Source organism: Gorilla gorilla, chromosome 4 (assembly GCF_029281585.2).
Source record: "Gorilla gorilla gorilla isolate KB3781 chromosome 4, NHGRI_mGorGor1-v2.1_pri, whole genome shotgun sequence".
NCBI lineage: Eukaryota > Metazoa > Chordata > Mammalia > Primates > Hominidae > Gorilla > Gorilla gorilla.
This window is the reverse complement of record NC_073228.2, coordinates 160,853,848-160,871,420: the sequence shown is the minus strand read 5'-3', so window position 1 is coordinate 160,871,420 and position 17,573 is coordinate 160,853,848. Positions and strand designations below refer to the sequence as shown.

The window sequence follows — 17,573 nt, the reverse complement described above, 5'->3', positions numbered from 1 at the left end:
CAATGGCGGGATCCCAGCTCACTGCAACCTCCTCTTCTTGGGTTCAAGAGATTCCCCTGCCTCAGCCTTCCAAGTAGCTAGGATTACAGGTGCATACCACCATACCTGGCTAATTTTTGTGTTTTTAGTAGAGATGAGGTTTCGTCATGTTGACCAGGCTGGTCTTGAACTTCTGATCTCAAGTGATCCTCCCGCCTAGGCCTCCCAAAGTGCTGGAATTACAGGCGTGAGCCACCGTACCCGGCCCAGGATGATTTTTTAAGATAACAAAGTTCTAGATAATAACTTTGATTCTGTAAAATGTTCCCATACTTTTTTTCTCAGTGAACTTGGGAAAAATTTAAGGGACCTAGTCTTACGATGCTCATCAAAGTCTTCTACCTCCATGTAAGTTAGATAGATTTACTAATAAGATCTTTTCTTTTGGCTCCTGTAAGAAACAATCTGCCTTTTAGTATGTGCAAGTAACTTTTTGAAGTAACAAACAAAAAAAGTCTGAGGTTATGAGAATAATCCTTCTGAGGTTTTTATTTTTTATTATGTATTTATTTATTTATTTATTTTTGAGACAGGGTTTTACTTTCATCGCCCAGGCTGGAGTACAGTTTCACAATCTCAGCTCACTGCAACCTCCACCTTCTGGGTTCAAGTGATTCTTGTGCCTCAGCCTCCCCAGTAGCTGGGATTATAGGCACCCACCACCATGCCTGGCTAATTTTTGTGTTTTTAGTAGAGATGGAATTTCACCACGTTGGCCATGCTGGTCTGGAACTCCTGACCTCAAGTGATCTGCCTGCCTTGGCCTCCCACAAGTGCTGGGATTACAGGCATGAGCCACCGCAGCTGGCCCGAGAATAATCCTTCTGATAGCCAGTTGTAAGAAATGACAACATGGCCATTGTATAAAAAATTCAAAATGATCAAAGTGGGGCTATTTAGTGTAGAGCCAAATACCTTAGTGACATTGTGAATGCCATTACATGGTGTAACATTTAAACATTTAGCAACTTGTATGGCATGCACTGATTGATCTGACATACTGGCTAAATATCAGAACTACCACCATGTATATGTTCAATGTGTTGACGTGTGTCTAGATTTGTGCTGGATTTAAAAAAAAACTCCTCAGGATAGTGAGGTTATTCTTTTCTTTTTTTTTTTTGAGACAGAGTTTCACTCTTGTTACCCAGGCTGGAGGGCAATGGCGCGATCTTGGCCCACTGCAACCTCCGCCTCCCAGGTTCAAGCAATTCTCCTGCCTCAGCCTCCCGAGTAGCTGGGATTACAGGCACCCGCCACCAGGCCTGGCTAATTTTGTATTTTTAGTAGAAACGGGGTTTTTCCATTTGGTCAGGCTGGTCTCCAACTCCCGACCTCAGGTGATCCACCCGCCTTGGCCTTCCAAAGTGCTGGGATTACAGATGTGAGCTACCGCGCCTGGCGGGTGAGGTTATTCTTGGTCTCAGTTACCTACAGAATAGGTATATTTAGAAGTAAGGGCAAACAATTTAGAGGCAGGTTCAAGGTTGGCAGTAGCAGAAACTTGGGCTTTCTGTGCCTTGACTGAAGATGTCAAGATGTCTTCTCCCAGGTATCTTGAAAACATGCAGAATACATTTTGACCCAGTAGGTCACTTTCCTGGGCTCTATCTTAAGGAAAAAATTGAACTAATAAATAAAAATGTATGAGGAGGATGTTCATTGTTAACACTTATAATCATGAAAATATTATAAACAACCTAAATGTTTAATAGTAAGGGATTACTTAGTTAAGCATGTGCACGTATTGCCATAAATAAAGTAGTCATTGGCAGGGCACGGTGGCTCATGCCTGTAATTCCAGCACTTTGGGAGGCTGAGGCAGGTGGATCACCTGAGGTCAGGAGTTTGAGACCAGCCTGACCAATATGATGAAACCTCGTCTGTACTAAAAATAGAAAAATTAGCTGGGTGTGGTGGCGGGTGCCTGTAATCCCAGCTACTTGGGAGGCTGAGGCAGGAGAATCGCTTCAACCAAGGAGGTGGAGATTGCAGTGAGCCGAGATTGCACCACTGTACTCCAGCCTGGGCAACAGAGCATAAGAATGTAGTCATTGCAGTGCATTTACTAACATAGGTTATAGAATGTTATAATATGTTGGTCATAACACATTATTAAGTGAAAGAAGCTACTTTTAACATAGTATACAATTAGGATATACTATAGTTCATATAGAATATAGTAATTATTTCTGTTAAGAAAAAATCCTAGAAGGATAAAATTCTATAAAAGTATATAAAGCAAAATGGCAAAAGTGCTCATTTCTGGATGTTAAAGTTATGGTTTATTTATTTATTCGAGACAGAGTCTCACTCCATTGCTCAGGCTGGAGTGCAGTGGCACGATCACAGCTCACTGCAGACTCATCCTCCCAGGCTCAAGTGATCCTCCCACCCCAAGCCTCTCAAGTAGCTGGGACCACAGGCACGCATCACCACGCCTGGCCAGTTTTATTTTTTTCTGGAGACAGGGTCTCACCAAACTGGTCTCAAACTCCTGGGCTCAGGCTGTCCTCCTGCCTTAGCCTCCCAAAGTGCTAGGATTATGGGTGTGAGCCACTGTCCCTGACCTGGTTGTGGTTTTTTTAGTTTTCCTTTTTTATGCTTAGCTGCACATTCCAAAATGAGCATGCAGTATTTGTGTGTTGTAATTAAAAAATGAAAGCAAAGCCTGCCTCCTGAAACCCCATTCTCCATCTACCCACATTACACTTCCCTGCCACCCTGTAGGTAAAGTAATAACCACATAGTTTTGCACTCCCAGACACTGGCTATGCCGCTTCTAAGCAAGCATGGCTCAAATGCTGTTACTCCACTATATTCATAGTGTTTATCAGGAAGGACCTGAAAGTACCCTTGCAAAGAACCCTATTGAATCTACTGTTGCTAGACATAGAAATAGATTCAGAGAGGCTAAATACCTTGTCCGTGGTCACATAGTGACTAAGTAGAAGACCTGGGATTCTGACTCCAGGGATTAAGATTTTACAAATGAGAAGATTTGTCCTTCACTCAGATTCTCCCCCTTCCTTCTATTAAAATACCTTCCCGGTGGGCTCTCTTTAGGATTAGAACTAAGCCATGAAATGGGGACCAGCAGGAAGCCAGGCACATTTCAGGCCTATTCCAGGAGGTGATGATCTCTTGTGATAGGCACCAGAAAACTTAAACAATTTTACATTTCTTCATGATTGCATAGCATTGAATTGTTAATCATGGCCATGTCTGTGTGCAGGTACTCTCAAATCTATTTATTTAGATAGAGACAGAATCTTCTATTACAGGTAAAAAGACAAGTAAGGACTGTAACCAAGGGCAAAATTCAATAACTGAGCACATTAAGATAACATCACATCAAGTCAATTTATATAAACAATTTTTTTTCTTTTTTTCTTTTTTTCTTTTTGAGATGGAGTCTCACTCTGTTGCCCAGGCTGGAGTGCAGTGGCGAAATCTTGGCTCACTGCAACCTCTGCCTCCCGGGTTCAAGCAATTTTTTGCCTCCGCCTCCCAAGTAGCTGGGATTACAGGCGTGCAGCACCACACCCAGCTGATTTTTGTATTTTTAGTAGAGATGGGGTTCACCATGTTGCCCAGGCTGGTCTCGAACACCTGACCTCAGGATGCCTGGGCTCCCAAAGTGCTGGGATTAGAGATGTGAGCTACCATGCCTGACATTTTTTCTTTTTTAATATCACAAGAGGATGTATTTGTGGAAATAGCCTATTGACTTTTAAAACAGTAAATTAAAAAATTTACATACAAACCCATTTTAAGCATACAGTTTTAGTTTTGACAAATGTGTACACCTATGTAAATACAACCTCAAGCAAGCTAGAAAACACCTCCATCATTGTAAAATATGTTTTGCGTTTCAAGTTGTCCTAGATTTTCACCATATGGTTATAAACTGAGATCATTTGGTCTTACCCTTACGTTCCAGAAGTCCCCAAGCACCAATACAGGTAAATGTGGCTGGGTAAGTGATTCTGGAAAATGTTTTCTCTTCATGACTTTCTAACAAGATGCTTTTTTGATCTGTTGTTGTTTCCTCAGCAACTGTTCCCAGAACATAGTCTACGGACGGCCAACACCACTAAAGGAATCTATGCTGGAGTCTGTATTTCTGTCTTGGTGCTTCTTGCTCTTTTGGGTGTCATCATTGCCAAAAGTAAGTCATTTCGAGATTGTTCCTAAGGGACAAGGGATGTACAGCCAAATTGCCTGGGTTCACTAGTTTCATAAGCCGCATGATTTTGATTTCACACGACTTCTCTTTGTCTCCCCAAATCCTCATTTGTAAAAGTCACATGGTAATACCATCTACCTCAAGGGGGAAGGGAAATGAAGTTTAAATGCATTGGTACCTACAAAGCACTAAGAATGGGAGCTGGGTGTGGGGTCTTATGCCTGTAATCCTAGCTACTTGGGAGGCTGAGTGAGGCAGGAGGATGGCTTGAGCCTAGGAGTTCAAGACTAGCCTGAACAACATGGTGGGACCCCATTTCTTAAAAAAAAACAAAAACAAAAACAAAACAAAAAAAAAACAAAACAAACAAACAAACAAAAAAACCATTAAAAAAAGCACCAGCCAGGAGCAGTGGCTCATGTCTGTAATCCCAGTACTTTGGGAGGCTGAGGCAGGAGGATTGCTTGAGCCCAGGAGTTCAAAACCAGCCTGGGCAACATAGTGAGACATTGTCTCTAAAATAAAAGGAAAAGAACAAAAAGAAAAAGCACTGAGAATGGTTCCTGGCACATGACAAGTGAACAGCAATCTTAAACTGTAATTGTAGTTAGAAAGATTCTTTTGCCATAAATCTCTATAAATCTCATGGAAGTTACATTCTAGTGGAGTTTTCACTTAAAATCACTATTTTTTAAACTTGTTATTTTTCAATTATTATTCCCCTATGGAAAAAATTTAATTCTATAAGAATTTTTTTGAGACAGAGTTTCTCTCTTGTCTCACAGGCTGGAGTGCAATGGCACGATCGTGGCTCACTGCAACCTCCACCTCCTGAGTTCAAGCCATTCTCCTGCCTCAGCCTCCTGAGTAGCTGGGACTACAGGCGCCCGCCACCACGCCTGGCTAATTTTTTGTATTTTTTAGTAGAGATGGGGTTTCACCGTGTTAGTCAGGATGGTCTCGATCTCCTGACTTCGTGATCCGCCTGCCTCGGCCTCCCAGAGTGCTGGGATTACAGGCATGAGCCACCACGCCCGGCCAAGTTTTTGTATTTTTAGTAGAGACAGGGTTTTGCCACGTTGGCTAGGCTGGTCTCAAACTCCTAACCTCAGGTGATCCACCTGCCTCGGCCTCCCAAAGTGCTAGGATTACAGGCATAAGCCACAATGCCAGGCCAAGAAAAATTAAATACAGGTGTTCGTCAGTACCCTTGGGGGATTGGTTCCAGAGCCCTTTGATTCCAAAATCTGCAGATGCTCAAGTCCCTTATAAAATGGTGTAGTATTTGCACATAGCCTACTCACTTCCTCCAGTATACTTTAAATCTTCCCTAGATTACTTAGAACACCTAATATACAATGTAAATGCCATGTAAATAGTTGTTATATTGTATTGTTTTTATCTGTATTATTATTGTTGTGTATTATTTTTATTGTTTTTTTAATTTTCAATTTGTGAGTGGTTGAAACTGAGGATGCCAAACCTGTGGATATCGAGGGCCAACTGTATCAAGAAATAGGAGTTTGTTGGGTAGTGTTGCGATCTGGAAGTCAACACACCATTGTGATATATAAGATTTATTTTCTCCGCCCTACAAAATCTAATTTTTTTCCCTGTGGGGGTGATATTGTTAAAATTTTGCAACGCTCATTTAGCAGAAGGGGCACATGAGACACTGGGAGGGGAAACTGATAGCAAGACACAGACTAAAAAAGTAAAACAAAAGTCTTCAAAAAGCAACCACCCCAGGCTTCATGTCTCCCTTCTGCTAACTGTGTGTGTGTGTGTTTGTCTCAGTATAACCTGCCTCCCGTAAAAGAACCCTAGTTAGCTATTTTGCAAGATGTGGTATTTGAAGCCATGACTGATTTAGTTCATGGGTCTGGGCAGAGGAGAATCAGAAAATTAAGAGTATGTTTGGCAAATTTGAGGAAGTTTTTATATAATTATTTTGGAGCTTGGTTAGTCAAAGTTATTTAGAAATTGGGTAAAATACCTTGCAGGGAAGTTCAAACTTTCTCTCTGAAATTTCGATACTTGAGTACGCCAAAAAAAAAAAAAAAAAAAAAAAAAAGATTATTAGGAGATTAACAGGAGAAAATGAATACATATTTATTATGTGTACAGAAGCCACACAAAATATGAGATGGAAGAAAGGGCCAGATGACTGGAGCTTAAATACCCTTTTCTTTCTTTTTTTTTGGAGACAGAGTCTCTTGCTCTGTCACCCAGACTGGAATGCAGTGGTGTGATCTCAGCTCTGTGGGGGAAAAGAAAGAGAGATCAGACTGTTACTGTGTCTGTGTAGAAAGAAGAAGACATAAGGAACTCCAGTTTGTTCTGTACTAAGAAAAATTCTTCTGCCTTGAGATGCTGTTAATCTGTAACCCTAACCCCAACCCTGTGCTCGCAGAAACATGTGCCGTGTTGACTCAAGGTTTAATGGATTAGGGCTGTGCAGGAGGTGCTTTGTTAAAAATGTGTTTGCAGGCAGTGTGCTTGGTAAAAGTCATCGCCATTCTCCAGTCTCGAGTACCCAGGGACAAAATGCACTGCGGAAGGCCTCAGGGACCTCTGCCCAAGAAAGCCTAGGTATTGTCCAGGGTTTCTACCCACTGAGACAGCCCGAGATACGGCCTGTGGGAAGGGAAAGACCTGACCATCCCCCAGCCCGACACCCGTAAATGGTCTGTGCTGAGGATTAGTGACAGAGGAAGGCCTCTTTGCAGTTGAGATAAGAGGAAGGCATCTGTCTCCTGCTTGTCCCTGGGAATGGAATGTCTCGATGTAAAACCCGATCATACATTCTATTTACTGAGATAGAAGAAAACTGCCTTATGGCTGGAGGTGGGACATGCTGGCAGCAATACTGCTCTTTACTGCACTGAGATGCTTGTGTAAAGTCAAACATAAACCTGGCCTACGTGCACATCGAGGCACAGCACCTTTCCTTAAACTTATTTATGACACAGAGACCTTTGCTCACATGTTTTCCTGCTGACCCTCTCCCCACCATCACCCTATAGTCCTGCCACATCCCCCTCACTGAGACAGTAGAGATAGAGATCAATAAATACTGAGGGAACTCAGAGACAAGTGCCGGCGTGGGTCCTCCGTATGCTGAGCGCCGGTCCCTTGGGCCCACTGCTCTTTCTCTATACTTTGTCTCCGTGTCTTATTTCTTTTCTCAGTCTCTTGTCCCACCTGATGAGAAATACCCACAGGTGTGGAGGGGCTGGCCCCCTTAAAGCTCACTGCAACCTCTGCCTCCCAGGTTCAAGCAATTCTCCTGTCTCAGCCTCCTGAGTAGCTGGGATTACAGGCTCGTGCCACCACACCCGGATAATTTTCGTGTTTTTAGTAGAGATGGGGTTTTCACCATGTTGGTCAGGCTGGTCTTGAACTCCTGACCGCCTGCCTCTGCCTCCCAAAGTGTTGAGATTACAGGCATGAGCCACTGCACCTGGCCTTAAATACCCTTTTCTTAGGGGAGAGAAAAGTGATGGATGTAGGCAATTTTAGAGGAAGAGTAAATGATTTTTAGGGGAGATGAATGGGCCCAAAGAACAGACTGTAGGGCAGGACAAATTCCTCTGGACTCTGAATGTGTTGTCAGCTCTAGTCTCCTTCCTGTGATGTGCATCAGTTCCCCCACCACCCCCACCCACCCCCGCCCTTGCCCCCACCCTGCCATTGATGAGATATCGAGATATCTGGGGAAAGGATTGACCACAACAGAATATCTTCTGGAGGATCTGGCCTTTAGCTAGATAGGGGAGCTTCAGAGAAAGCCCTTTCCTAAATATGCTCCTCCCCAGGTGCTCTCACTTTGAATTCCAAAGAAGCCTATTTGAGGGTATTGTATTCTGAGCCCTAACAACCTCAAAATATACTTTACTCCTTAAGCAAAAATAACTCATTATTTCCTTCTTTAGGAGAGAGATGACTGGTAGTACAAACTCTTGCAAAAGTATCCTTTGATAGAGGTGACTCTTAAAGTATCTTTATGACCCAGTTCATCTAAAACAAATCTTGGTTGACGCCTGTTGTTCAGTAGCCTATCAGAAGGATCTTGGACTTACTCATTTTTTAAAAAAATGAAAGATAATTTAAGAATTGCATTAAAGTTAGCGAGGATATGTGGATGAATACCCCAAACCATTAATGAAATTGAGATACTGGACAGTAAATGGCTTGTTTGGGTCCTGCAGAATCAAAAGGGACATGGGAAGGAGACACCTCAAGGTACCAGGGAAAAATCTAAGTAATAACAGAAATAATATACTTGATTGAAAAAAAGATTAAAACTCTTGCTGAGATGTTTAATTTTCTCTTCAACTCCTCTCTCCCCACCCCTTCAATTTAGAATATTTCTTCAAAAAGGAGGTTCAACAACTAAGGTAAGCTCGAAAATATTTCTATGAATACTTTTGAGGTTCCTACTCTGGTAAAATAAAAATAGATTTCTGTCTCTCTCCTAAACTCTCCATCGTACACCTTGGACCCTGACAGTCCATTTTAATGAGCAATTCTATTATTTACACCTTCCAGTGATATTTGTAGCTTTGTGCATTTCCCTGGAGTTGTGGTAGAGCTGGTACAGAGGGAGCACCTCAATCCTAAGCAAACCCCATAGGGCAAGATAACTAAATTGCAAGATTTGCTCGATGGAAGTAAACATTGAATGATTTGCTTTAGTTTGTTCTTTTATTTCGTTTAATGCTTTGTCTTTTTTTTTTTTTTTTTTTTTTTTGAGACTGAGTTTCACTCTTGCTGCCCAGGCTGGAGTGCAATGGCACCATCTCGGCTCACCACAACCTCCACCTCCTGGGTTCAAGCGATTCTCCTGCCTCAGCCTCCCCAGTAGCTGGGATTACAGACATGTGCCACCACACTCAGCTAATTTTGTATTTTTAGTAGAGACGGGGTTTCTCCATGTTGGTTAGGCTGGTTTCAAACTCCTGACCGCCGGTGATCTGCCTGCCTCGGCCTCCCAAAGTGCTGGAATTACAGACATGAGCCACCGCGCCCGGCCATTTTTTCGTACTTTTAGTAGAGACAGGGTTTCACCATATTTGATGCTTTGTCTTACTGAGTGTTATTGGCTGTTGTATTCCAAAGAGATGAATAAAACAGACAAAAACCATGTAAGCAAATAAGCATGGTTCTTTTACATGCTTACAGATAAACACCATGGGGACTATAGAACAGGATAAGGATCTGTTTGATTGAGTGCCAAGAAAGCAGCTAATTTGGAGGAAGATAATTCCTGGCTGCAGGGGCAGGGAGTGCAAAGGCACTGAGGTAGGGCAAGTGCCTCCAGTTTTCCACAGCTTCCATCATTCCCTGCTGCTCCCTACCCAGCCTGCTCCACTGATCTATATTAGCTGTCTAGCCTTGCAGGCACTTGAATTTGCCTTTAAAGGCCTTTCAGTCTACCCTGCTGCCTAGTTACTTTTTTTTTTTTTTTTTTTTGAGACACCCAGGCTGGAATGCAATGGTGCGATCTGCAACCTCCACCTCCTGGATTCAAGCAATTCTCCAGCCTTAGCCTGCTGAGTAGCTGGGATCACAGGCACCTGCCACCATGCCTGGCTAATTTTTGTATTTTTAATAGAGATGGGGTTCTGCCATGTTAGGCTGGTCTCGAACTCCTCACCTCAGGTGATCCGCCTACCTTGGCCTCCCAAAGTGCTGGGATTATAGGCGTGAGGGACTGCACCTGGCCCCAGGTACAATTTAAATCCTCTTTACTGCATCTATGCCCCAAGGCCATCTGCCCCACTGCTCGTAGTGGTAGGAGACAACTACCTAGTTCTAAAGCCAGCCAGCCTGCTTCATTTGGTTCAGGCTGAGTTTTAAGCAAGGACTTTCTCTGATTCAGAATCCATCCCTCTTACTTAGGCTGCCATCTATTAAGTCTAGTTCTCCTTCATTGGATGCTTGTACACAGACTTTCCTGAGTCTGAGTTAATTACCTGAGCCAATCCACAGAACCTGTCTGAACAGTGCCCAGCATATTGTAAGTGCTCAATACACATCGACTTTTGTTATTGCATTCAAGCCCTTCACAGCAATAAACTGCGAGAGAGGCACTATTCTCATTTTACAGATTGGAAAACAGTTTCAGAAATGTTGAGTGACATGTAAGGTCACATCACATAGCATATAAAGGACTCAATCTCAGGAATCTGTGCTCATAAATATTTCCGGAATGGAAGAGAAATGTGTAAAGTATTAAAAAAGCCAAAAAAAAAAAAAACCCCACACTAACAAATTATGAACACTTCTTCATGACATTATCTTCTCGGCAGTTATATCACACTGAGTCATTTGAGCTCATTGACACTTAAACTAAGTGTCTTCACACGTGTGTGACTGACCTGTTTAGGGACCATAGTGGAGCTTTGTTTTTCACAGTTCTTTAAATGTGTGGACATGTGTTTCATCTGCAGCTGAATGAAGACAAGTTCCATATTTTGGAGGCAGGCTTTGGTAACAAATAGTCACTATATACAAATATATAAAAATAACCAGTTACATCAAAATGCTACACATAAGTTAAAATTAAGTCTACTTTCTTCCCTCACTTGTATTTCCACTGTTTCTACTGATTTCTTTTTTTGAGACAGAGTCTCACTCTGTTGCCCAGGCTGGAGTGCAGTGGTGTGATCTTGGCTCACTGCAACCTCTGCCTCCTGGATTCAAGTGATTCTCCTGTCTCAGCCTCCCAAGTAGCCAGGATTATGGGCACAAGCCACCACACCTGGCTAATTAAAAAACAAATCTGTAGAGACGGGGTCTCGCTATGTTGCTCACGCTGGCCTCAAGGGATCCTCCTGCCATGGCCTCCCAAAATGCTGGGATCAGAGGCATGAGCTGCTGCACCCAGCACAGGAAGATTTTTAGCACTATGATCCAGTGTACACTTGTGAAACAGTACCATTTAACTATATTCAATGTTTCTCTGTTCTGTTTTTATCTTGAATATAGGATGTAGATTGCTAAGTAGATTTAACAACCCTCTCTAAAGGATCACAAGCTACAGTTGGAAAAGCACCAGTCATCCAATTCTTAGCCACATTTGAAAATGTGCATCTTGATTCAGCCACTTAGTTTGATGTCAGAGCTCTGTATTTTTAGATTTTCCATTTTTGTATTCTATTATGCGAGTTTCAAAGAGACCAGTCTGAGTTTTTGAATACTTCTTAGATTGTCTGTCTACATGCTTATTAAACAGACTTTTCTTCAACTTAATAATAAGAGCCACACCTTTTACAACTGTGGAAGGCACTATTTATTTTATACTTTGTGTGAACGGGGCTCCTGGAGTCTCGAATACCTGATATTGCCTGATCATAAACAAAAATGCAGCTTATATATGAGAAGTGGTCTGCTTTTTTTCTTACTCATGTTATTCTTCAACAACTCTTTCTACAGTGTTTCATTTAGCAGCCTTCAAATTAAAGCTTTGCAAAATGCAGTTGAAAAGGAAGTCCAAGCAGAAGACAATATCTACATTGAGAATAGTCTTTATGCCACGGACTAAGACCCAGTGGTGCTCTTTGAGAGTTTACGCCCATGAGTGCAGAAGACTGAACAGACATCAGCACATCAGACGTCTTTTAGACCCCAAGACAATTTTTCTGTTTCAGTTTCATCTGGCATTCCAACATGTCAGTGACACTGGGTGGAGTAACTCTCTCACTCCAAACTATGTATAGTCAACCTCATCATTAATGTAGTCCTAATTTTTTATGCTAAAATTAGCTCAATCCTTCTGATCATTGCAGTTTTCTCTCAAACATGAACACTTTATAATTGTATGTTCTTTTTAGACCCCATAAATCCTGTATACATCAAAGAGAATAGTCCCTGGAAACATAGCAAATGAACTTCTATCTTGGCCATCAGAGCTGTCCAGAAGAGGGGAATCTGTCTTAAAAACCAGCAAATCCAACGTGAGACTTCATTTGGAAGCATTGTATGATTATCTCTTGTTTCTATGTTATACTTCCAAATGTTGCATTTCCTATGTTTTCCAAAGGTTTCAAATCGTGGGTTTTTATTTCCTCCATGGGGAAACAAAGTGAGTCTAACTCACAGGTTTAGCTGTTTTCTCATAACTCTGGAAATGTGATGCATTAAGTACTGGATCTCTGAATTGGGGTAGCTATTTTACCAGTTAAAGAGGCTACAATAGTATGGAACACATAGACACCAGGGGAAGAAAATCATTTGCCAGGTGATTTAACATATTTATGCAATTTTTTTTTTTTTTTTTTTTTTGAGATGGAGCTTTGCTCTCGTTGCCCAGGCTGGAGTGCGATGGTGAAATCTCGGCTCACTGTAACCTCCACCTTCCGGGTTCAAGCAATTCTCCCGCCTCAGCCTCACGAGTAGCTGGGATTACAGGTGTCCGCCACTATGCTCAGCTAATTTTTTGTATTTTTTTTAGTAGAGACAGGGTTTCACCATGTTGGCCAGAATGATCTCGAACTCCTGACCTCAGGGGATCCAGCCTCCTTGGCCTTCCAAAGTGCTGGGATTACAGGCATGAGCCACCGTGCCTGGTCCATTTATGCAATTTTTATTACACGTGTGTCATGGTGCTAAGCATTTAAACAACCATCAGGCTTTCTGAACAAATTTTTAGAACCAAGAAGGTCAGCAATAAAAGAAAAAGAAAAAGGCGGGAGTAGGGAAAAGTCTGCCTTTTCTGCCTTATAAGTTACATTGCAGATATAAGTGTTTGAAACTCACTAGTTTTGACCCAAATTCTAAATCGCCTCCAAACCACTTTCATGTTTAAAATTGTTTAGGAGGCTAGCGCCGTGGCTCATGCCTGTAATCCCAGCACTTTGTGAAGCCAAGGTGGGCAGGTAGCTTGAGCCCAGAAGTTTGAGACCAGCCTGGGCAACATGGCAAGACCCCATCTCTATTAAGAAAAAAATTTAAGAAAAAAAAAAAAAAGATAAAATTGTTTTGGAAAGGCAAAGTGTCTTTCTCATATCTAATCAATTCCTGTATTTTTTTTTTTATAATTCAATTAGGCTTATTGTAAGGATATCTTTAGTCAGTATAAAAATATATAAAAAACAATTATACTAAACCAGTATAATTGTTTACAAGTATATATTTGCCGGCCGGGCATGGTGGCTCATGCCTGTAATCCCAGCACTTTGGAAGGCTGAGGCGGGCAGATCACTAGAGGTCGGGAGTTTGAGACCAGCCTGACCAACATTGAGAAACCCTGTTCTCTACTAAGTATAGATTTGCAAGGGCTAGATTTGTCAGAAAAGAAACATTTCTACATGAACAGTTAAGGCTGGGTATTAATTTCAATTTCAGTTTGAGTAAACTCTGAAATAATTCATGGTTGAGCTACCCATACCATAGTTGTCTGGGGCAACAGGATGCTTGCTTTCAGAGGAAACTTTTTGTTTTTGTTTTTGTTTTTTTGAGATGGAGTTTTGCTCTTGTCACCCAGGCTGAAATGCAATGGCACAATCTTGGCTCACTGCAACCTCCACCTCCCAGGTTCAAGTGATTCTCCTGCCTCAGCCTCCTGAGTAGCTGGGATTACAGATGCCCGCCACAACTCCCAGCTTATTATTTTTAGTAGAGACAGGGTTTCACCATATTGGCCAGGCTGGCCTCCAACTCCTGACGTCAGGTGAGCCACCTGCCTTGGCCTCCCAAAAGTGTTGGGATTACAGGCATGAGCCACCGCGCCCAGCCAGAGGCAACATTTTTTAACACAGTTATCGTTCTAGGAAATTTATAGGTCCTTTGAAGGAAAATTCTGTGGGCAAATAAATTGTGATACATGGTATTTCAGTTTTCCCAAATGTGGCCAGCCCGATCTGGTCAAAAATTTTATTTTTTAAAAACTATAGTGTCTTTTTTTCTTAAATTTGAGGCAACATGCACAAAATTGGAGATTTGAAATTAAAGCCAAGATCTGTAGTTTCTCTGGAAAGACCTGGCAAGATTGGACTGGATTGCTATGTGACCAGGGTCCCACTAGATGGGGCTGCATCCTCTAATCCCCAAATCCTTACGTTCCCTGCACGCTCACCTTTGTTACCTGCCTGACACCTGTGGGGCTTTTAACTTTATGGCAACTGCCCTATTCTCTGGATCCTTCCTGGGGATTTATGATGCATAATACTCCGGGAATCTGGTTAGCTTTGCTTAACACATTTCCAAAACTTGTTTGAATGCATGAGTACAGTCACTAGTAGCATTCTGTGAAGTACAATGTATGGGGGCTTAGGAGTTTAGGGTAGTATACAGGATTAGGGATAGGACTCGAGTCTAATCCTAACTCTTAGCAGTTACACTGGATGACATTAGAGCAAATGGTTCTTTACGTCTACATTTTCTTCATCTGTAGATGTAATAATTTCCATATCAACTATGATGTACAGTGCTAATTCCAATGAAATGTTACATGTGAGAAGTCTTTGAAATGTAAAAAACACTACAGATACTGAAGCAGTTTGGAGAATTAAAAAACACTATGAAAACATAGCTTGGTAAATAATTTTTTTTTTCTTTTGAGACAGAGTCTGGCTCTGTCATCCAGGCTAGAGTGTAGTGGCACAATCTTGGCTCACTGCAACCTCTGCCTCTCGGGCTCAAGCAATTCTCCTGCCTCAGCCACCTGAGTAGCTGGGATAGCCACCATGTCCACTTAATTTTTGTATTTTTAGTAGAGACAGGGTTCCACCATATTGGCCAGGGTGGTCTTGAACTCCTGATGTCAAGTGATCTGCCTGCTCAGCCTCCCAAAGTATTGGAATTGCAGGTGTGAGCCACCGTGCCTGGCCAGGGCTTAGCAAATAATTTCAATGGTGTTACACCTTGAACACCATTCAGTGTTCTCTTGCTGTATGGTATCTTTTAAAATAACATTTCTTTTTTGAGACAGTTGATATTGGGTAATTTGGCCATCATCATATACTGTAGAAAAAAATTGTCAAGTGAGAGGGAGAATAGGTAAGAAGGAAGAAAGGGGAGGAATTTAGTGAATATGAATTCTTTTCCTTTAGATATATTAGTCTTGTAGATCACATTGAATTTTTTAAATTACTATTTAAGATATTGTTGAGATTCCATTACCTCCATTTTTAAATTACTATTTAAGATATTGTTGAGATTCCATTACCTCCAATCAGTCTTGGGACATTAGAACACTGGTATAATTAAGACTGTATGTTTAAATTGAGAAATTTTGCACAACTTTAACAAGTAGCTGAACTAATTGTTCACTGATGGCTTTAAAGATGAAATAATTCTGTGAATACATGAAACTGTGAGGGACTCTTCGTGGTTGTCTAGGTTTATTTATATGCATACTCATTAATAAAAGTTTTTTTTTGTTTGTCTCTTGAAAACAAAACAGCTTTGTTTTAACAAAACAGCAATGGAACAAATTTGAAAACCGACTCGATATTTTCTCTGGCTCATCATTTAGTTTGGGTCAGACATCTTCAACTTGCTGTGAGCTCTAGTCAAAGTGGATCAAATTTGTGGCAAGTCACATAGGTGTCAGGTGCTCTTCAGGAAACAACCCTGAACTCCAAGTTCTAAGGAGCTTAGTAGGGCAGAAATACAAAACCTATCACTTCTGATACTGATTATTACTAAGAGAAAGAATCTTGTGATAGAGACTGGCTTCTCAACTATGGCATTTGGGGACAGAAATCTCTGTTGTAGGGGGCTGTCCTGTGCATTGTAAGGTATTTGGCATCATCCCTGGCCTCCACCCACTAGATGCCAGTCACATCCTCCAGTGGTGACAACTGACAATGTCCCTGTGGGCACAGTTGAGAACCACTGAGGTAGAGGGTGTTTGTTGGGGGGTAGGAAGTGGTGTAGCTTTAGCTGGTTGGTCAGCGGCTGCTTCTAGGAAAGAGGTGACATTTAAGTTGAAACCAAGAAAAATGTGTAGGTGGCAGCCACATGAAAATCTAGTGGAAGGAAAACAAATGCAAAGGCTGTGGGGCAGCAGGAAGCTTGTGTATTAAAAGAGAGGATGTTGTGTTCCAATGAGTAAAAAACTAGTGAGTGAGGAGAGATGAGGAGAAGCAAGGCTGAAGAGATGCGCAAGGGGTCTGGCCAGGTGCTGGATGAAAAGGAATCTACAGGCCAGGCACAGTGGCTCACACCTGTAATCCCAGCACTTTAGGGGGCCAAGGCTGGAGGATCACTTGAGCCCAGGAGTTCAAGGCCAGCCTGGGCAATAAAGTGAGCCTCCATCTTATTAAAAATTTAAAAAAGAAAGGAAAAGGGCTCTATGAAGATATCTGTTTGGAAAAGAGTCCCACTCTTAGAAAACCACTTTTGCATATTAAAGGCTAAACCTGCTACCCATCACCAAATTCTATGTTAACATTCACTAACATGCTTCAGTGACACTCTTCTAAGTCAGGTATAGCTCGAGAGTCAGGTTTGTTGGGATGACAGAAGCATATAGGCAGGGGAAAAAGAGGGGGAGAAGGGAACCTCTTGGCAGCAAGGGGCTTTCCACAGGGCTGTGAGACACCCCCAGGCCTTGCAAGAGGGGTTGTAAAAAAAGGGAACTGGCACCAACGTTTGGCTGTAATTGGTTTGGGCCCAAAATTGCTGCTTTGGGAGGCAGTAGTGGGGTGGTACAGGAGCTGATTTTATCCAGTCCACAAATGGATTTTTAAAATAGTTTTTTGATGTATATTTTTTAAGATGCATCAAACCCATGATTTAATGGGTATTGATTAGGATGAGTAAAATGTTAAAGTTAATTAATCTAAAATAATTTGAGTGAGTAATAGCAAAAAAGCAATGTGAATATGGCAAAGGTTATGTAGATGCCTGAAGTCGGAGAGTCAATAGATCAAAATCAGCTGGGAGCTTGTTAAAATACACATTTCTTGGCCCTATTTCTAGACATTCTGGTTTAGCAATACAGATGGTACCTGAGAATTTTTGTTTGTTTAAATGACAGAATACAAGCTACTATAAAATATTTTACATTTCAATAAAAGCATTCAGACTTCATGAAAGAACATGTGGAAATAAGAGCATACAATCATCCTTTACTTCTACTCATTTCAGATGTAAATCTCAGGAAATGAACCCGAAGTCTTTCTTGCAGGGGACTTTGGGTATTGCACTGCCACTTTTGTTTATTTAGTTACTTTTTGAGACGGAGTTTTGCTCTTGTCACCCAGGCTGGAGTGCAATGGCTCAATCTCGGCTCACTGCAACCTCCGCCTCCTGGGTTCAAGCCATTCTTCTGCCTCAGCCTCCCAAGTAGCTGGGATTACAGGCGCCTGCCACCACACCTGGCGAATTTTTG

The 17,573-nt window shown here is 41.8% G+C and overlaps 1 protein-coding gene across 5 annotated transcripts in view; it reads left to right on the top strand.

The window, feature by feature from the left end:
• Positions 1 to 17,573, top strand: part of HAVCR1 (hepatitis A virus cellular receptor 1) — a 54,192-nt gene that overhangs the window by 17,173 nt on the left and 19,446 nt on the right. For 2 of the 5 annotated variants that reach the window (XM_019028631.4, XM_019028632.4), the window contains 3 exons: positions 4,096 to 4,210; positions 8,595 to 8,628; positions 11,669 to 11,843. In XM_019028631.4, coding sequence (XP_018884176.4) covers positions 4,096 to 4,210; positions 8,595 to 8,628; positions 11,669 to 11,777 — 258 coding nt within the window. In that variant the 3' untranslated portion in view covers positions 11,778 to 11,843. Of the gene's footprint in view, positions 1 to 4,095; positions 4,211 to 8,594; positions 8,629 to 11,668; positions 15,695 to 17,573 lie in introns of those variants that run through there. The other 3 variants (XM_004042891.5, XM_055387212.2, XM_019028633.4) reach the window with 3 other exon arrangements.